The sequence below is a fragment of the Monodelphis domestica genome, chromosome 1, assembly GCF_027887165.1.
Source record: "Monodelphis domestica isolate mMonDom1 chromosome 1, mMonDom1.pri, whole genome shotgun sequence".
Taxonomy (NCBI): Eukaryota; Metazoa; Chordata; class Mammalia; order Didelphimorphia; family Didelphidae; genus Monodelphis; species Monodelphis domestica.
In genome coordinates, this window is record NC_077227.1 from 426902165 (window position 1) to 426918623 (window position 16459).

At 35.5% G+C, this 16459-nt stretch overlaps 1 protein-coding gene across 21 annotated transcripts in view; it reads left to right on the plus strand.

Annotated features, from left to right (window-relative positions):
- GAPVD1 (GTPase activating protein and VPS9 domains 1) overlaps positions 1-16459 on the plus strand; it is an 89525-nt gene that overhangs the window by 16380 nt on the left and 56686 nt on the right. For 17 of the 21 annotated variants that reach the window (XM_007474648.3, XM_056812140.1, XM_056812142.1 and 14 more), the window contains exons 2-3: positions 11367-11583; positions 12619-13462. In XM_007474648.3, coding sequence (XP_007474710.1) covers positions 11399-11583; positions 12619-13462 — 1029 coding nt within the window. In that variant the 5' untranslated portion in view covers positions 11367-11398. Of the gene's footprint in view, positions 1-7678; positions 7724-11366; positions 11584-12618; positions 13463-16459 lie in introns of those variants that run through there. The other 4 variants (XM_056812141.1, XM_056812144.1, XM_056812149.1 and 1 more) reach the window with 2 other exon arrangements.

Consider the following 16459-nt stretch of genomic DNA (forward strand, 5'->3'; position numbering starts at 1 on the left):
CTTTTATTTCTTTGGTGAGATTTGCCATCACAAATTCAGGTTTTTGTAAACTGTCCATTATTTTTGCTGTGCAGGCCATAAATTCTGCTTTTGTAATTTTCATTTCTCTTTTAAACAACTCAGGAACAGCATTTTTTTTAAGCCCTTACTTTCCATCTTGGAATCAATACTGTGTATTGGTTCCAAGGCAGAAGAATGGTAAGGGCTAGGCAATGGGGGTTAAGTGACTTGCCCAGGGTCCCACAGCTGGGAAGTGTCTGAAGCGAGATTTGAACCCAGGACCTCCCATCTCTAGGCCTGGCTCTCAATCCACTGAGCTACCCAGATGCCCCCAGGAACAGCATGTTTTAAGCCACTCAGTAAAAGCATATTCTCACATTCCATAGTATCCTTGGTCTCATCAGGTATTGGATTCTTTTCTTTGTTTTACTGCATTTACTTATAGATTTCTGGCAAGGTCTTTGAATTTTCTTCCTATAATCTTTGTCAATTTCAGTCTTTCCCAATTTTTCTTTTGTTCATTTTCTGACTCTCTCCTCTCTGCTGATGGTTTCTCTAGAGACTCGATCTTTGAAATGTCTTAGGTTCCTCTCATGTTGGGCAGTTTGCAATTCACCAGCCTAGGGTGGGTCTCTGTCCCAAATGACTTTAATGTGGACAGAATTGGCTCCATTTGGACATTTGGATGTTGAGCTCTTTTTTATGTGAAGGAATGCTGTGTAGTAGCACCCCGCCCTCCCCTCCCCAGTGGTGTTCCTCAGTTCTCTGGCACAGCACCACTCCTACTATGGCCCTGATTTTTGTAGTTTGGATCTTTATGGTTCTAGGAGGAAGACATTATAGAGTATAGGTTTGAGCTCAATTTCAAGTCCAGATACATGTCTTGCTCCATTCCTTCAGTTCCTCTTCTCTTTTGTATAGAGACCTTCAGCAGTACAAAATTCTGTTACTACTGCAGTGTCTGTTGTGATTCCAGCAAACTTATGCAGCTTGGAGCCCTGCCCTGTCATTGGCTGTCTGTCAGACTGGTGCTGACACCTCTATGGCAATGGAAAGAGGAGGAGTTGTAACTAGCATGTCGGGTTGAATTTTTTGTAAACCTATGTATCAAGTCCTTGGGTTTCATTGCAAGCCTCTGTGTTGGGTCCTTGAGTTGGCTAGTGCTTACTTGCTGTTGGTAGTGGGGTGGTAGGCAATGAGGGAGGGGTGCTATGTGAGCTCAGGTTAGGCATTAGTTCATTTTTTTTAACCTTCTTTGGTTTTCCTGGTGTCCTAGACCATGGAGACAACTGATTTTTTGGCACATAATATCTATTTTTGGAGAGAATGTTTTCAAAAGTCAAAAGGATAAAAAAAATCTTGTTGTTCATGTGATTTGGTTGCCTATTCATTTTTGCAGAAATATTTTTTTGGATTCATTATTATATAGGAAGCTGAAAAATGCCCATCTCCATCTCCAAGCCAGGTTAGCCCAAACCAAGAAGACCATTGTTAGTATGATTTTGACACATTTTTCCTTTAGATAATATCCTTTAAGCTTTCTCCTATTTGAACTGGAAAGTAAGGCAAATGTAGACTGTTAATTAATTTAAGTTGTTTACTCTGACAGATGCTGGCTTGGCTTTCTTTAATCATGCACAATGTTAATATATCCACTCTGAGTATAATTAAAGAGGTTTAGGATTTTTAATTTAGAACTCTAAAATCTCAACGTTTTTCTCCTGACCTAAGAAGCATAGTATATTTTTCTGTTTTGCACTTTAAAATTATTCACAATCAGGAGATTTCATTTTTGTTTTCTATTTGCAGAAACAGCATGAAATAGTACCTTTCTAAACACTGACTTAGAAAGGCAATACTTCCCCTTTCTGAATTGCTCAGAATAAGGATGGAAAGTGGTTTCAGAGGTCATCTTGTCCAACCTTCTTATCAAAAGATGAGAAAACTGAGGCTGAGAGGTTAATTGATTTTTCATGATTTCACAGGTATTTAGTTTCTGTGATTGTACAGAAACAACTAGTTTTCAAACTTCTCACTCCAAATTCAGCATTCTTTTTACTGCATTTTTTTTCTGTTGTTTGTTCATTTCATTTCATTCATTTCAACTATGTCAGACTTTTTATGATGACCCCATTGGGAATTTTCTTGACAAAGATACTGGAGTGGTTTGCCATTTCCTTCTCCAGCTCATTTTACAGTTGAGGAAACTGAGGAAAACAGTTAAATGACCTGACCAGAATAATACAGCTAGAAAGGGTCTGAGTCTGGATTTGAACTCAAGTCTTCCTGACTCTAGGCTTAGTGCTCTATAGACTGAGTCACCTGTTTAAGTCTGGGCTATTCCCTTTCTGCCATCCAACACTCTTGTAAGTCATAGTCGGCACTTCGAGGAATGCAAACTTCATTACAATAATACTAAGTTGACCTTGTGTAGGTAAAAGAATTTGAACCAATAGTCCTTGCTACTCTGTGTGCAAAAATTAGCCACAAAATATTATCTTACAGTTAGGCAGCATTTACTTTTCTCAAAATATTGCCTCATAAATACTTTTATTTTTTAACTTGTATGGGACACCATCTTAACACATGATTTAGTTTGGGCAGATTTCATGAAGTTCATTTTACAAAAGAGGAAACAGGCCTAGGAAGATTGTGATTTTTCCCCAGATACACAGGAAGTTAATAATAGGACCAGGATTAGAAATCACTACTCCTACTACCTAGATTGGTGTTTTGTTTCCATTAGATGATACAGACATAGGTATACCATTTTGCTATTTGTATAGCCTCTAAGGTGTCTTTTGTCTTTAAACCATGTGGTCTGACCAGATGTTTTTCTAATCCCGGGGTCATAAAATGGTTGACATGAAAAAGACATAGAAGACCATAATAGAGCCTTCTTTACAGCATTCTCAAGTAGTGATCCCAACTTATAATTCTGAGGCATCACATTCTACTTTTCAGTAGATGAACTAATTAATAAGCTTTTCCTTATATTTGTTTCTATTTCTGACCTCTGGAACCACCAAAAAGCTGTTAGTTAAAGGCATGTTTCACATCTTCCTTCTGGGTAAACATGTCTGCTTATTTCAATTGGTCTTTGAACTTTTTATGGTGTGATCTTGAGACTTGACTATTATGGTTTCCCATCCTTGTCCACTATCTTGCCTAAAATATGATGCTCAGAATTGATCACAATACTACATGTATGGTCTGACCGTATCTGTAAAGAGTACTATGCAACTTTCATTTCCTGTCCTCCATATTATACCTTTAAATACTTTTTTGAATACATTTTTGTAATGTCACAAAGTAGGTGAATCATTTTTATAATATTGTAGTATTATTATGATAATGTAACTGCTAGATAGTGAACATCTGGATTCAAATATTTAAGCACATTTGTACTGATTGGCTGATTTTATTTTTGCAATTGTGTTAGATTTAAATTTAATAATTATATATTATTAGATATCTTTTCTGTCAATACTGGTAATAACTCAATTACATACCATTTTATAGCTTATAAAAAGCTTTCTGCACAGTAACTATGTGAAGTAATACCAACTAAAGATTATAACAGATGAGGAAACTGAAGTTCATATAACTGAAGTGACTTGCCCACATTGATGAAGCTAGCACGTGGGCAGCTAGTATAGCCAGCCCTGGAACCCAGATCTTACATTTAAATCCACTTTTGTCACTATACCATTACTTCTAGATAGTTTTTAATGTATACTGGGAATTTCTCCTGGAAGAAATGGTAGCAATGTTGGCAATGACATTTTTCTAGCCTAAGAGAAAACATTTACAAAAAAATCTATTTTGTTTTTTCCTGAACTATCAAGTATTCATTTTCCCCTTCCCACTTCTCTTGACTTACTGAAAAGAAAGAAATTTTAAACTTCAGTATCCCATAAGCACAATAAAATATCCACATTGTTCATGTGGAAAAAATTCATTTTTTATTCTGCTCATTAGTTTGTGATATATCTTTAAGGTGGCAGTGCATCTTCTTTATCAATCTTGATATTTAGGCTAAATTGATAAATACTTATTAACATTATTACTAAAATTTGGTGAATTTGAGAATATTATTTTATGGGCATATTCTGTCTCCTGTAGGAATTAGATTTATTTGGACTTAACCATGGACTCATTAATTAAATAGATAGAAGCCTGTAAAACTCCAAAAGTTGCTGATTCCCACTTTTTTGTCTTGTATGCATAAAGAAAATGATCCTCTATCATTTTAATAGTCTGAAAGTATATATATTCTTACTTTAATGATAGTCTTTATTGGTGATCTGAGTCACCAATGAGAGGTATTGGGGTAGGTTGAAAAGAGTGATGGAGTTGGAGCCAATGGCCCTGACTTCCAATTTTGTCTCTGCCATATATTTCCTGTCTGGTATTGGGCAAGTCACTTAACTTACCTAGCCCTCAGTTTCCTCTTGTTTAAAATGAGGGGATTTGTCTATCAGAGATATCAAACTGGAAGCCTAGGCTTCCCAGAAATATACTTAGGAAGTATTTAGCAAAACAAATAAAAATGCAATATAATATGATGCCAATTTGTAATTTTCTTAGTCAATATAACAATATGAACATAACTTCAAGATCCATTTTCTTACTTAAAAAAAAAAATCCTTAACTTCCGTCTTAGAATCAGCACTGTGTATTGATTCTGAGGCAGAAAAGTGGTATGGGTTAGGCAATGGGGGTCACACAGCTGGGAAGTATCTGAGGCCATATTTGAACCCAGGACCTCCTGTCTCTAGGACTCACTCTCAATCCAAGGATCCATTTTCTATCTGATTTTGATACTACTGAGATAGATGACTTGTAAATTTCTTTCTAGTTTTAAATCAATTTGTATTGTATGTATGATCATTTTATCTTAAAAAGATCCTTATCTTTTGTCTTAGAATCGATACTAAGTATCGATTCCTAGACTGAAGAGTGGTAAGGGCTAGGCAATTGAAGTTAAATGACTTGATCAGGGTCACAGAGCTCAGAAGTGTTAGATTTGAACCCAGAACCTCCTGTCTCTAGGCCTTGCTCTCTATCCACTGAACCACTTAGATTCCCCTGATCATTGTATCTGACGAGTTGGAAGATATCTTAGAAATTCAACTCCTTTTCATTCAATTCATCTCATTTTGTAAGAGATGGAATCATAGACATTTAGAGTTAGAAGGGACCTCATCTAGTTGGAGCTTTTAATAAAATCACGAATACTATTTACAGCATCCCAAACAAGTGGGAATCTTGGCATCATCTTGAAGACTGCCAGTGATAGGGACCTCACTAGCTCTTTCCAGACCCATTCTATTTAGACTATCTTGACTATTTTTCTTTATTGTGAAGTAAAATTTGCTTCCTTGAACTCTCTGCCTTATCACCTTAGTTCTGTCTGGAGACAGGCCAAATCTAATACCTCTTCTAAAAGACAACTCTTTCAAAACATGGAGATAGCTGCAAACATCATCCGTAAGTGTTCTCTGGTCTAAATACTTGTATACCTTAAATTAATCCTAGGATGGATTATTTTGAGGCTCTTCATAATTCTGGTCACCCTTATTTGAAAGCTTTCCAGGTGTCTTTGCTCATCCTAAAGCATGTGCTCAGAGTTGTACACTATTTCAGGGCAGAGTACATTGGGATTATAGAATTGTATAAGAGACTCTCGACTACTCCTTATTTCTTCATTTTACAGATAAGGGCATACTATCTTACTGTAGATACTGTACTTTTTTTTATTGTAACCTAAGATAACATTAATTCTTTTGGCAAATTCTGTTGACCAAGAGTGAACTTGCAAATAATTAAAACTTCCAGGTATTTTAAAAGTTAAATTTTTATTGGAAATTTAAAACTGAACATTAACAAAACTACATTTGTTTACTAACTATTTAAATTTTAGTTAATTTCAACAAATAAAGAAGCATAGTTTAAGTGTAAATTATCTTAGTTTGGCATATTCTCTGTTCTTTTGGAATAGAGGTATTTCCCCATATTTTTTCCTTCACTGTTATTTAGCCACATCTTTATTTTTTATATGTGAACTTTATTTTTTTTAAAACAGATGCAGGATTTTACAGATATTCTATTGGTCTAACCTGCCATTTTCCTTGAGTCTGTTGACTGTTTTAGTTGTAGCTTCCTAGTTCTTGTCAGCTCAAAATTCCATAATTTCCCACTTGCCTAATTGAGTTGTCTAAGATGAAAAGATACACTCATAAACATGTATGTATCTGCTAAAATTTTTGGGACATTCTGTATATGTTCATACACACAACAAATTATGTATTGCTTTAATTAACCAATCATTTCTATGGAAGTCTGTGTGACTGTAGAAGATTTGAGTTAGCTTTTTATTAGGGTGAAAGTTTGTGTTTAATTTCTGACAATTTATGTGGAATGAAAAATGGGCATTCTTTGATTTAAACTATGATATGGTACTAGAGCAGAACCTCTGATGGATGAGAATTACATTTCCATGTGATTATTGTTAGAAAACTAATTTACGTCTGAGATCCTTTCTTTGAATTTTTATGTCATATTTCTGAAGCAGACTCTTAGTAGTTTGGATGCTAATTTTGGATGGAACAATATAAAATATTTCCCTTAATCCCATTAGATGAAAATTGGCTTATTTGCATGTTGCATACTTCATTAAGATGTCAGAAGCAAACTTGTGTTTAGGTGTCCAAGTAGCTATTTCTTCCATGTCTTGACTTTCTCTATCACTGTTCCAAGCTATCATGGTTTGGCATAAGAATTTAATAGGAAATTTTTTTTGGAGTTTTGTGGAAGCTGCAAATGACATGCAAAAAGACTACCAGATGACAGAAAAAGTTTAGAAACTATATATAGTCCATGATCAAATATATTTTTTACAAAATTTTTCAAATTTTATAATAAGGTACTATAAATATACCATAAAAGAAAAAAAAATTCAGACTTCTTCTCTGGTAAGAAGGGAAGGCCAAAAAATTTTACATGGATTTTCCAGATCTCAGGTGTACCACACCCCTATCAAGATGTAGAAGGGATACCTGCACATAATTATGTTAGTCTCTTAATGCTTCTGACAAATTGAGATTGAATGACTTAAGTTTCCATTTTTTTAAACATTATTTTGTCATTTCCAAACATTCATTGGAAACAAAGATCATTTTCTTCCCCCCTCCCCCCCCAGCAGACGCGCGATTCCACTGGGTATCACATGTGTCCTTGATTCGAACCCATTTCCATGTTGTTGGTATTTGCATTAGAGTGTTCGTTTAGAGTCTCTCCTCAGACATGTCCCCTCAACCCCAGCAGTCAAGCAGTTGCTTTTCATCGGTGTTTTTACTTCCACAGTTTATCCTCTGCTTGTGGAAAAGTGTTTTTAGTTTCCATTTTTAAGATTTGTTCCTTACTAGAGCAGAAACTCCTTGGAAATAATGTATCATATTTAAATTGCTGGGAATGAAATAGAGGAGATTCCTATACTGGTACTAATTTGTACTTGGTGGCTTCTTAAGTGTCTTTTCACTTAGATCCTATTAATATTGTATTTCTGTCAATATTTAGCACAGTGTTCAGTAAACAGTAGACACAGGTTTCTTGCTGATGTTGATGTTAGCAAAGAGGAAAATTACTTGCTTTTTATCTTTTAATTTTAGATTTGCCTCCTGATTTGTCAAGGTCTTTGGAAAAGATAGCAATAACTTCTGTGAGTGATTTATAGTTTACAAAGTTCTTTTAACACTTCTATAAAATTTAGGTATATGCATTTTATTTTTCCATTTTACAGATGGATTAACTGAGCTTCAGGAAGGTTTTTAAATGAAACACTTACATGATCAGAAAGTTCCAGAGCCATGGCTCCAAATGTGGTCCCTTGATGTTAGTAATTATTTTAACTATTTTTGTGGCATTATATAATTAACAATTCAATAAACATTTATTGTATCCCTATTGTGTTTACAGCTCTGTGGTATAGTTCTAGTGACAAATGACAAAGCCTGTATGCAAGTTTATTTTCTGTTTTTTAGTGGATAATAATAATATATGTAATTGGCAGATGAGATAGGAATTTCATAATCAAGAGAGAATTAATAAAAATCACAGGTCTAGCTCCTGTCTCTATAATTGCTGTTCATCCTTTGGTTTTTTATTTATTTTTTTATTTTTTAAACCCTTACCTTCTGTCTTAGATTCAGTGCTGTGTGTTAGTTCTAAGGCAGAAGATGGTAAGGGCTAGGCATTGGGGGTTAAGTGTCTTGCCCAGGGCCACATAGCTAGGAAGTGTCTGAGGACAGAGTGGAACCCAGGACCTCCTGTCTCTGGGCCTGGCTCTCAATCCCCTGAACCATCCAGCTGCCCCCTTATCTTTTGTTTTTGAAGATGATCAATGACTTGTGAGAGAACTGGATTTAAGTAAGGCAGAGTTGCACAAAGGTTTTGGCATCACATTTGCCTACTCAGATGATTTTATCAAGGTATGCCTGCTATATGTCTGCTAAAGTTTCTTGAGGTCCCAGGTGAGAGTTGAAATGTGGATACCAGAGGTGGATGAGTGGCCAGAAAAGGACTCTTGGCAAGTCCTCACACCAGAGGTGCAAAGTTCTCTCTGAATACCTTATACACCCCTTGAGTAATAAATGTATCTGACTTGGATCTGAGCATGTGGGATACAGGATACTTATTAGAGAGGCTATATAGGTGGACATTGTTGGTAGAATTGTGATTTGGCTCAATTGTTAATAAAAAAGCAATTTGAAATTATGCAAAAAAAAATGACCTAAGTGTCACTGAATCATAGAATTTTAGTTGGAAGGCAGTTCATTACCCCAATCCAACATAAATTTAAAAGGAATAACTGAATAATAAAAATAGCTTTCATAGTATTTTTAGGTTTGCCAAAGCAAAAACAAAAATGTCTTATTACACTTGATCTTCACAACAACCTTATGAGGTAGGTGTTATTACTGTATTTTACAGATGAGGAAACAAAGGTGGGTAGATGAAGTGATTTACTCAGAATTAATAGGTAGTAATTGTTGGAGGAAGGATTTGAACCCCAGTCTTCCTACACTTTATCAATCATGCAGATAACTCTTTTGTGCCATGTCTGACTTTTTGACCCTATTTGGATTTTTCTTGTCAGATAGTAGAGTGGTTTGCATTTCCTTCTCCAGCTCATTTTATAGATGAGGAAATGGAAGCAAACAGCTTAAGTGACTTGCCCAATGTCACAGACACAGCGAGTAAGCCAGATTGAATTTGGGAAGATGAGTCTTCCTGACTCTAAGTCCAACCCTATGCTGCTCATAAATTATTATTATTTTTTTAAAATCATCCTCCAAAGACTTTTTTTCCTTAAAAAAAGAAAAGTTCAGTAAATTTTTTAGTTGATTGTTGTTTATAAAGTTTAAAGTATTTGATGGATTTTTTGTTTTTATATCACTCTCATTCCTGAATTCATCCCTCTTCTATCCCCTACTCAGTGAGCCATACCTTATAAGAATAAAAAGAGAAGTTCAGCAAAAGTAACCAATTCACTACCTAAGTTTGATTGTATATGTCATGTCCCATAGCCCTCCCATTGCTACTAAGGAGAAAGAGAGAGGTACATTTTCTCATTTCTTTTTTGGGGCCAAGCTTGGTCATTATAATTATACAGTATTCATTTTTTCCGTATATATTGTTACATTCACATATCTTGTTTCTTACATCTGCTTTTTCTGGTTTCTCTCAGTTCACATAGCCTTCCATGCTTCTTTAAATTCATATTCATCATTTCTTATGATACAGGAATATTGTCTTCCATTCCCTATATCATAGTTTGTTTAGATCTTCTTTAATTGATGGGCATTTTCTTTTCTAGTTCTTTGCTACCACAAGAATTGTCGCTATGGATATTTTTATGTCTATGGGATCTTTTTGCTTTTACAGCTAGGAAAAGAAGGAAATTTGTTAAGTGGGGGGAAAAAAATCTAATAATACCTGTCTCTAATAACCAAGATATATAGGGAACAAACAGAAATATATAAGAACAAGAGTCATTTTCAAAAGGATATGAGCAAACAATTCTCAAAAGAATTAAAGACTGGGTCAGCTAGTTGTCTCAATAGATAGAGAGCTATCTCTCTGGAGATATCCCTGGAGATGGGAGGCCCTGGGTTTAAGTTTGGCCTTAGATAGTTCTAGCTGTGTGACCATGGGTAGGTCACTTAACCTCAATTGCCTAGCTCTTACCACTCTTCTCTTTTGGACTGATACTTAGTATGAATTCTAAAACAGAAGGCGAGGGCTTAAAAAATTGCAAACCATTATCAATTATATGAACGGTTGCTTAAAATTATTGTATTAGGAGCAAAAATCAAAATAACTCTGGTTTTACCTTACATCCAGAAAATTGGCAAAGATGACAAAGGGTGGGAATAGGCAGTGTTCTAGAGTAGTTAAAAAATAAGCACTGTTGGTAGAGCTGTTAATTGTTCTAACTATTGAAAACAATTTAGAATAATGCTATAAAAGGTGACTAAAATGTCTGTGCCCTTTGTCACAGATTTCAATTATTGGGGGACATATAACTCAAGGAAATAAAATAAGTCAGTTAACAAGCATTTATTCAATACTGTGTGCCCTGCATTGTGAACTTGCCTTTTTTTTAACATGACTAATATGGAAATGTGTTTTGTATGACTTTACATATATAATTGTTATTAAATTGCTTCCCTTCTCACTGAGTGGAGGGAAAGAATTTTGAAAATTTAATAAAAAAATTTTAAACAGAATTTTACTTGTGAGTCTAAAACTAGTAGTTTAACATTTTTTAAAAATGTAAGAATAATTTAAATGGCTAGTACTTTGTTTATGTACTTATAAGGGGATCCCTGATCTCAACAATGTGTATATTCCCTTCAGTGATAAATACCACAGCCCATCCATACCTGCACACATGTCTCCTGCCATGCCCTTCTATCAGTTTGCCACAGAGCATCTATGCCCTTAAATCTACCTCACCAAACTAGTAAAAACTGCTAAGAGATCATAGAGTTTTGAGCTGAAAGGGATCTTCATCCCATTCACTTTATAAAGGAAGAAAAGTCCTAAGAAGTCATCACTTAACCAAGTGGTAGGGCTAGGAAGATTGAGGCCATGTGGTGTAAGCTCCTCCAACTTTTCTTCACTGTTACTCATGACTACTCATATGTTTCTTTTCTTTAGTTCAAGAACTACTTTACAATTCAGTACTCTTTCTCTTTCATTATACTACCTCTTTACATTATTCGTATTTTAAGATACATGACCTGGCTAATAGTTGCAAATGGTGCTTTAACTTAAAAAAATGTTTGTTTTCTCTTTAGTGTTCAACTGTGTACTACTTTCACATTTGAAGATGGTGAAGCTGGATATTCACACATTAGCTCATCACCTTAAGCAGGAACGACTCTATGTGAATTCAGAGAAACAACTCATCCAGAGGCTAAATGCAGATGTGCTTAAGACTGCCGAAAAATTGTACCGCACAGCATGGATTGCCAAGCAGCAGAGAATTAACCTGGACAGGCTTATCATAACAAGGTATAAATGTATTAGTGCTCTTAACATTTATGACACACAATAATTCACTTCTTTTTCTATGACATACCCAATGAATGTGCTATAATGAGATCACCAGTGTTCTCTTTATCTACATCAAGATGATTCTGGCAGAGCTGGGTGTTCAAGGCCAGCCTAGAATTTGTGCCCTTCAATTTTATTCTCTCCTGGAGATCTTTGTCTTTATTATAATACAAATGCTTCACTCGTTATAGAATAAATGCTGACAGGTCATGGAGAGTAGAATTTCTAGATATTACAACTTTTGGCATTTACACAGTCATTTAAAAAATTTCTTTTTGTGCTTCCATGAGATTGCTTACCCTTCTCCCTTAGTACAGTACTGGTTTTGTGGGATTTTGGCTCATTAGGTGAGTTTATATGTCCTACTTTGTATGTAGAACGGTTCCTTTTTTGGTGTTCAATGAATTCAGAATTAAAATACAAACAATAAAAGTTCACACGAACTTGGTTTTAGTTGTCTCTTTCAATTCATAAGTATACCTTGCAGAATAAATAATCTTATTTTTCATAAATTAAGTTAATGGCCAGTGTTATTTTAGGTGTTTCATAAATGCTCGTTGATTGTCAGAGAGACCAGTTGTATGCAGTAGCAGGCATTATTCCATATTCCTTTTTTTTTTTAAAACCCATATCTTCTGTCTCAGAATCAATACTAAGTATCACTTCTAAAGTGAAAGAGAGGTAAGGACATTTAAAGTTAGTGACTTTTCCCAGGGTTACACAGCAGCAATGTCAAATTTGAACCCAGGATTTCCTATCTCTAGGGTTAGCTCTCTATACACTTAATCACCTAGCTGCTCCTTCATATTCTTAAAAAAAAAACCCACACCTGATAATATGCACATTCCCTTGTGTTCTTTGGGTGTATGGTTTTACTAATTCAAATGCTTAATGGTTTTAGCAACTTTAGATGATATATAATAGATTGATAAATTAAAGTATTATTCATTTATTTCAATGGAATTTAATATGTAATTTATGTTTATCTTCTAGTGCTGAAGCTTCCCCTGCTGAATGTTGCCAACATGCCAAGATCCTGGAAGACACACAGTTTGTTGATGGATATAAGCAGCTGGGATTTCAAGAGACTTATTATGGAGAGTTCTTAAATAGATTGAGAGAAAACCCTCGACTCATTGCCTCCTCTTTGGTTGCTGGAGAAAGATTGAACCAGGATAACACTCAGAGTGTTATCCATACAGTTTTTACTTCTCTTTATGGCAACTGTATCATGCAAGAAGATGAGAGCTACCTCCTTCAGGTTTTGCGGTACCTGATTGAATTTGAACTCAAAGAAAGTGACAACCCTAGGCGTCTTTTGAGGAGAGGCACTTGCGCATTCAGCATTTTATTCAAGCTTTTTTCTGAAGGACTCTTTTCTGCCAAACTCTTCCTCACAGCAACATTACATGAGCCAATCATGCAATTGCTGGTTGAAGATGAAGACCATCTGGAAACAGATCCAAACAAGTTGATTGAGAGGTTCTCTCCATCCCAACAGGAAAAGCTTTTTGGAGAGAGAGGTTCAGATAGGTTCAGACAAAAGGTTCAAGAGATGGTAGACTTGAATGAATCCAAATTGGTGGCCTTGGTGAACAAATTTATTGGCTATCTCAAACAGAACACATACTGCTTTCCTCATAGTTTGCGGTGGATTGTATCACAAATGTATAAGACACTTTCTTGTGTAGATAGACTTGATGTAGGGGAAGTGAGGGCAATGTGTACTGATCTCCTCTTGGCCTGCTTCATTTGCCCTGCAATTGTCAACCCAGAACAGTATGGAATAATTTCTGATGCTCCCATAAATGAGGTGGCAAGATTTAATTTGATGCAGGTATGTATTTTCTTACAACTTTACCATCATATGCAGCCTTTCATGGATTGGTCTTTTACATTATTGTTTCTAAGAATTTTGAAAAAAGTTATGATGACAACTATTGACATTTCTGTAGTGCTTTTATATGTATTACCATTTACTTTGTACCCTAACCCTATAAGGTTGATAGAGGGATAGTATTTATATAGCATTTTAAGGTCTTCAAAGAATTTGTACAAATACTTTATCATTATCCTCATTTCAACCTTGGGAAGTAGGTGCTGTTATTCTCCTCATTTTATAGATTAGGAAACTAAGGCATACAGGTTAAGTGAACTTGTCCAGAGTCACAGAGCTACTGCAAGTCTCTGGCTGGATTTGAATGGTCTTCTTGACTTGAGGTCTGTATTTAACCAACTACTATAGTAGCTGACATTTATATATGGTTTTTTAAGGTTTGCAGAGCTCTGTATGTAAATTATCTCATTTGATCCTCATAATAGCCCTTTGATTTAGATGCTGTTATTATCCTCATTTTACAAATAAAGAAACTGAGGTCAAGAGATATTTACCACATGCTATTAAGTGTGTGAAGTGGTCACATAAGTGAAGAACCCAGAATTTAAGCCCTGGCCTTAAAATTTGGTGGTGGTTGTCTTTTTTTTTTAAACTTTAACCTTTTTGTGTTAATATAATTTCTTTCTTTTTTTTTTTTAAACCCTTACCTTCCGTCTTGGAGTCAATACTGTGTATTGGCTCCAAGACAGAAGAGTGGTAAGGGCTAGGCAATGGGGGTCAAGTGACTTGCCCAGGGTCACACAGCTAGGAGGTGGCTGAGGCCGGATTTGAACCTAGGACCTCCTGTCTCTAGGCCTGGTTCTCAATCCACTGAGCTACCCAGCTGCCCCCAATATCATTTCTAAAATGGAAGAGTGGCAGGGGCTAGGCAGTGAGGATTAAGTGATTTGCCCAGAGTCACCAGCTAGGAAGTGACTGAGGCCCCCAGGCTTGGCCCTCTATCCACTGTGCTACCTAGCTGTTCACATCTAATTGTTGCTTTTTCTTAGTATGTCAGTAAAATCTACTTGACAATATTTTGAGGTAAAATTTATATCTGCCATCTTTTTTCCTTGAATTTTATCACACTTGATTATTATATTTAAGAAGTGCTGTGATTTCATTAGTATAGTTACTGTTGTCACAGCAGATCTTGATCTGGCTGTCACTTAGTAAATATTAACCTCTCTGAGTTTGGGCAAGTCATTTAACTTCTCTGGACCTCATTTTGCTTATCTGTAAAATGAGAGGATTGGAGTAAATGAGGCTCTGAAGTCCCTTTTAGCTCTAAACTTAAAGATCCTTTGTTATTACATCCTGTGTAATTTTCCAGATCTCTTATTCTTTGTTCTCTTAGATATATTTCTACTCTAAAATGTTGTGACTCAATGAATGTAATATAGACCATTCTCTGTCTTGGGTATTGACAAAAGCAATCCTGGTTACCTCCTGGATACTCTGTTCATTGTTCTTACTGTAACACTCAGAACTGGACATACTACTTCTTTTGTGGTCTAACCAATGATTTGTTTATAAAAAGAACAATCAAAAGAGTTACACTGCTTCTGGGGGCAGCTGAATGTCACAGTGGATTGAGAGCCAGGCCTTGAGACAGGAGGTCCTGGGTTCAAATTTGGCCTCAGACCCTTCTCAGCTGTGTGACCCTGGGCAAGTCACTTGACCCCCATTGCCTAACCCATTCCACTACTGCCTTGGAACCAATACACAGCATTGATTCTAAGACAGGAGGTAAGGGTTCTAAAAAAAAGTTATTCTTCTATTAATGTATTCTAAGGATATATTAGTTTTTTGTTGCTGTTGCCATATCATACTATTGGCTAAGTTTGTAGTAGATTTTTTTCAGGTAAATTGCCATCTAATCATTTCTTATCATGTTCTTATAAAATTGGTTTAAAAATCTTTCAAATTTATTTATTTTTAGCATTCTTTAAAAAATTTGAATTCCACTTCTTTCCCTTCCTCTTACTCACTAAAAGTCAATCAATATGATATCAATATATATGTGACATTATGGGAAGCATTTTCGTATTATAGCCACGTTTAAAAAAGAAGCAAGAAAAATGAAGTGAGAAAATTATACTTCAGTTTGTATTCAGAGTTCATCAGTTCTCTCCCTGGAGGTGAGAGTTTCATCATGAGTTTTTTAGAATTGCCTTGGCTCATTGTATTGGTTAGTTTTTCACGAGTTTTTCACAATTGATCATCATTACAACATTGCTGTTACTGTGCACAATGAACTCATTTTTTCTCACTTTACGTTTCATCAGTTCATGTAAGTTTTGTTATATGAAACCATCCTCCTCATTTCCCATAGCATAATAGTACTCCATCACAATTACATGCCACAGCTTGTTCAGCTATTCCCCTAATTAATGAGCATCCCCATAATTTCCACTTCTTTGCCACCACAAAAAAAGCTGCTTTAAATATATTTGTTGCATGTAAGTCTTTTCCCCTTTTCTTTGGTTTCCTTGGGATACAGACCTGATAGTAGCATTGCTGGGCCAAAGGGTATGCAGTTTTATAGACCTTTTGGCCTAGGTCTGTGAGATTTAAAATGGTTGAGGTCTTAAACTATAGTGAGTTAAAATGGTGGAAGATATAAATTGTGATAGATATAAGAGAGAGTGAGTAAATTTGACCGCAGAAATATGTTTCACTACAGTGTCTTGGTTTTTAAATCAAATATAAGGTGGTCGCCAGGGAAATGTTCCCAATTATTCAAATACCCAAGTCAATTGGGTTTTATAGAGATTTTAATTAACAATACAATGAGTAATCAAAGAAAGAGAGAGAGAGTAAGAAAGGAATAAGTATGAAGGACCTCAAGCCAATATGGCCTAAACCTGAGTCTTAAGAGAGAAATCAGTCAGTTTTTTAACACTCACCACAAGGTCTGACTAAACAAGGATTCTAGTAACACCAGGCCAGCTCCAT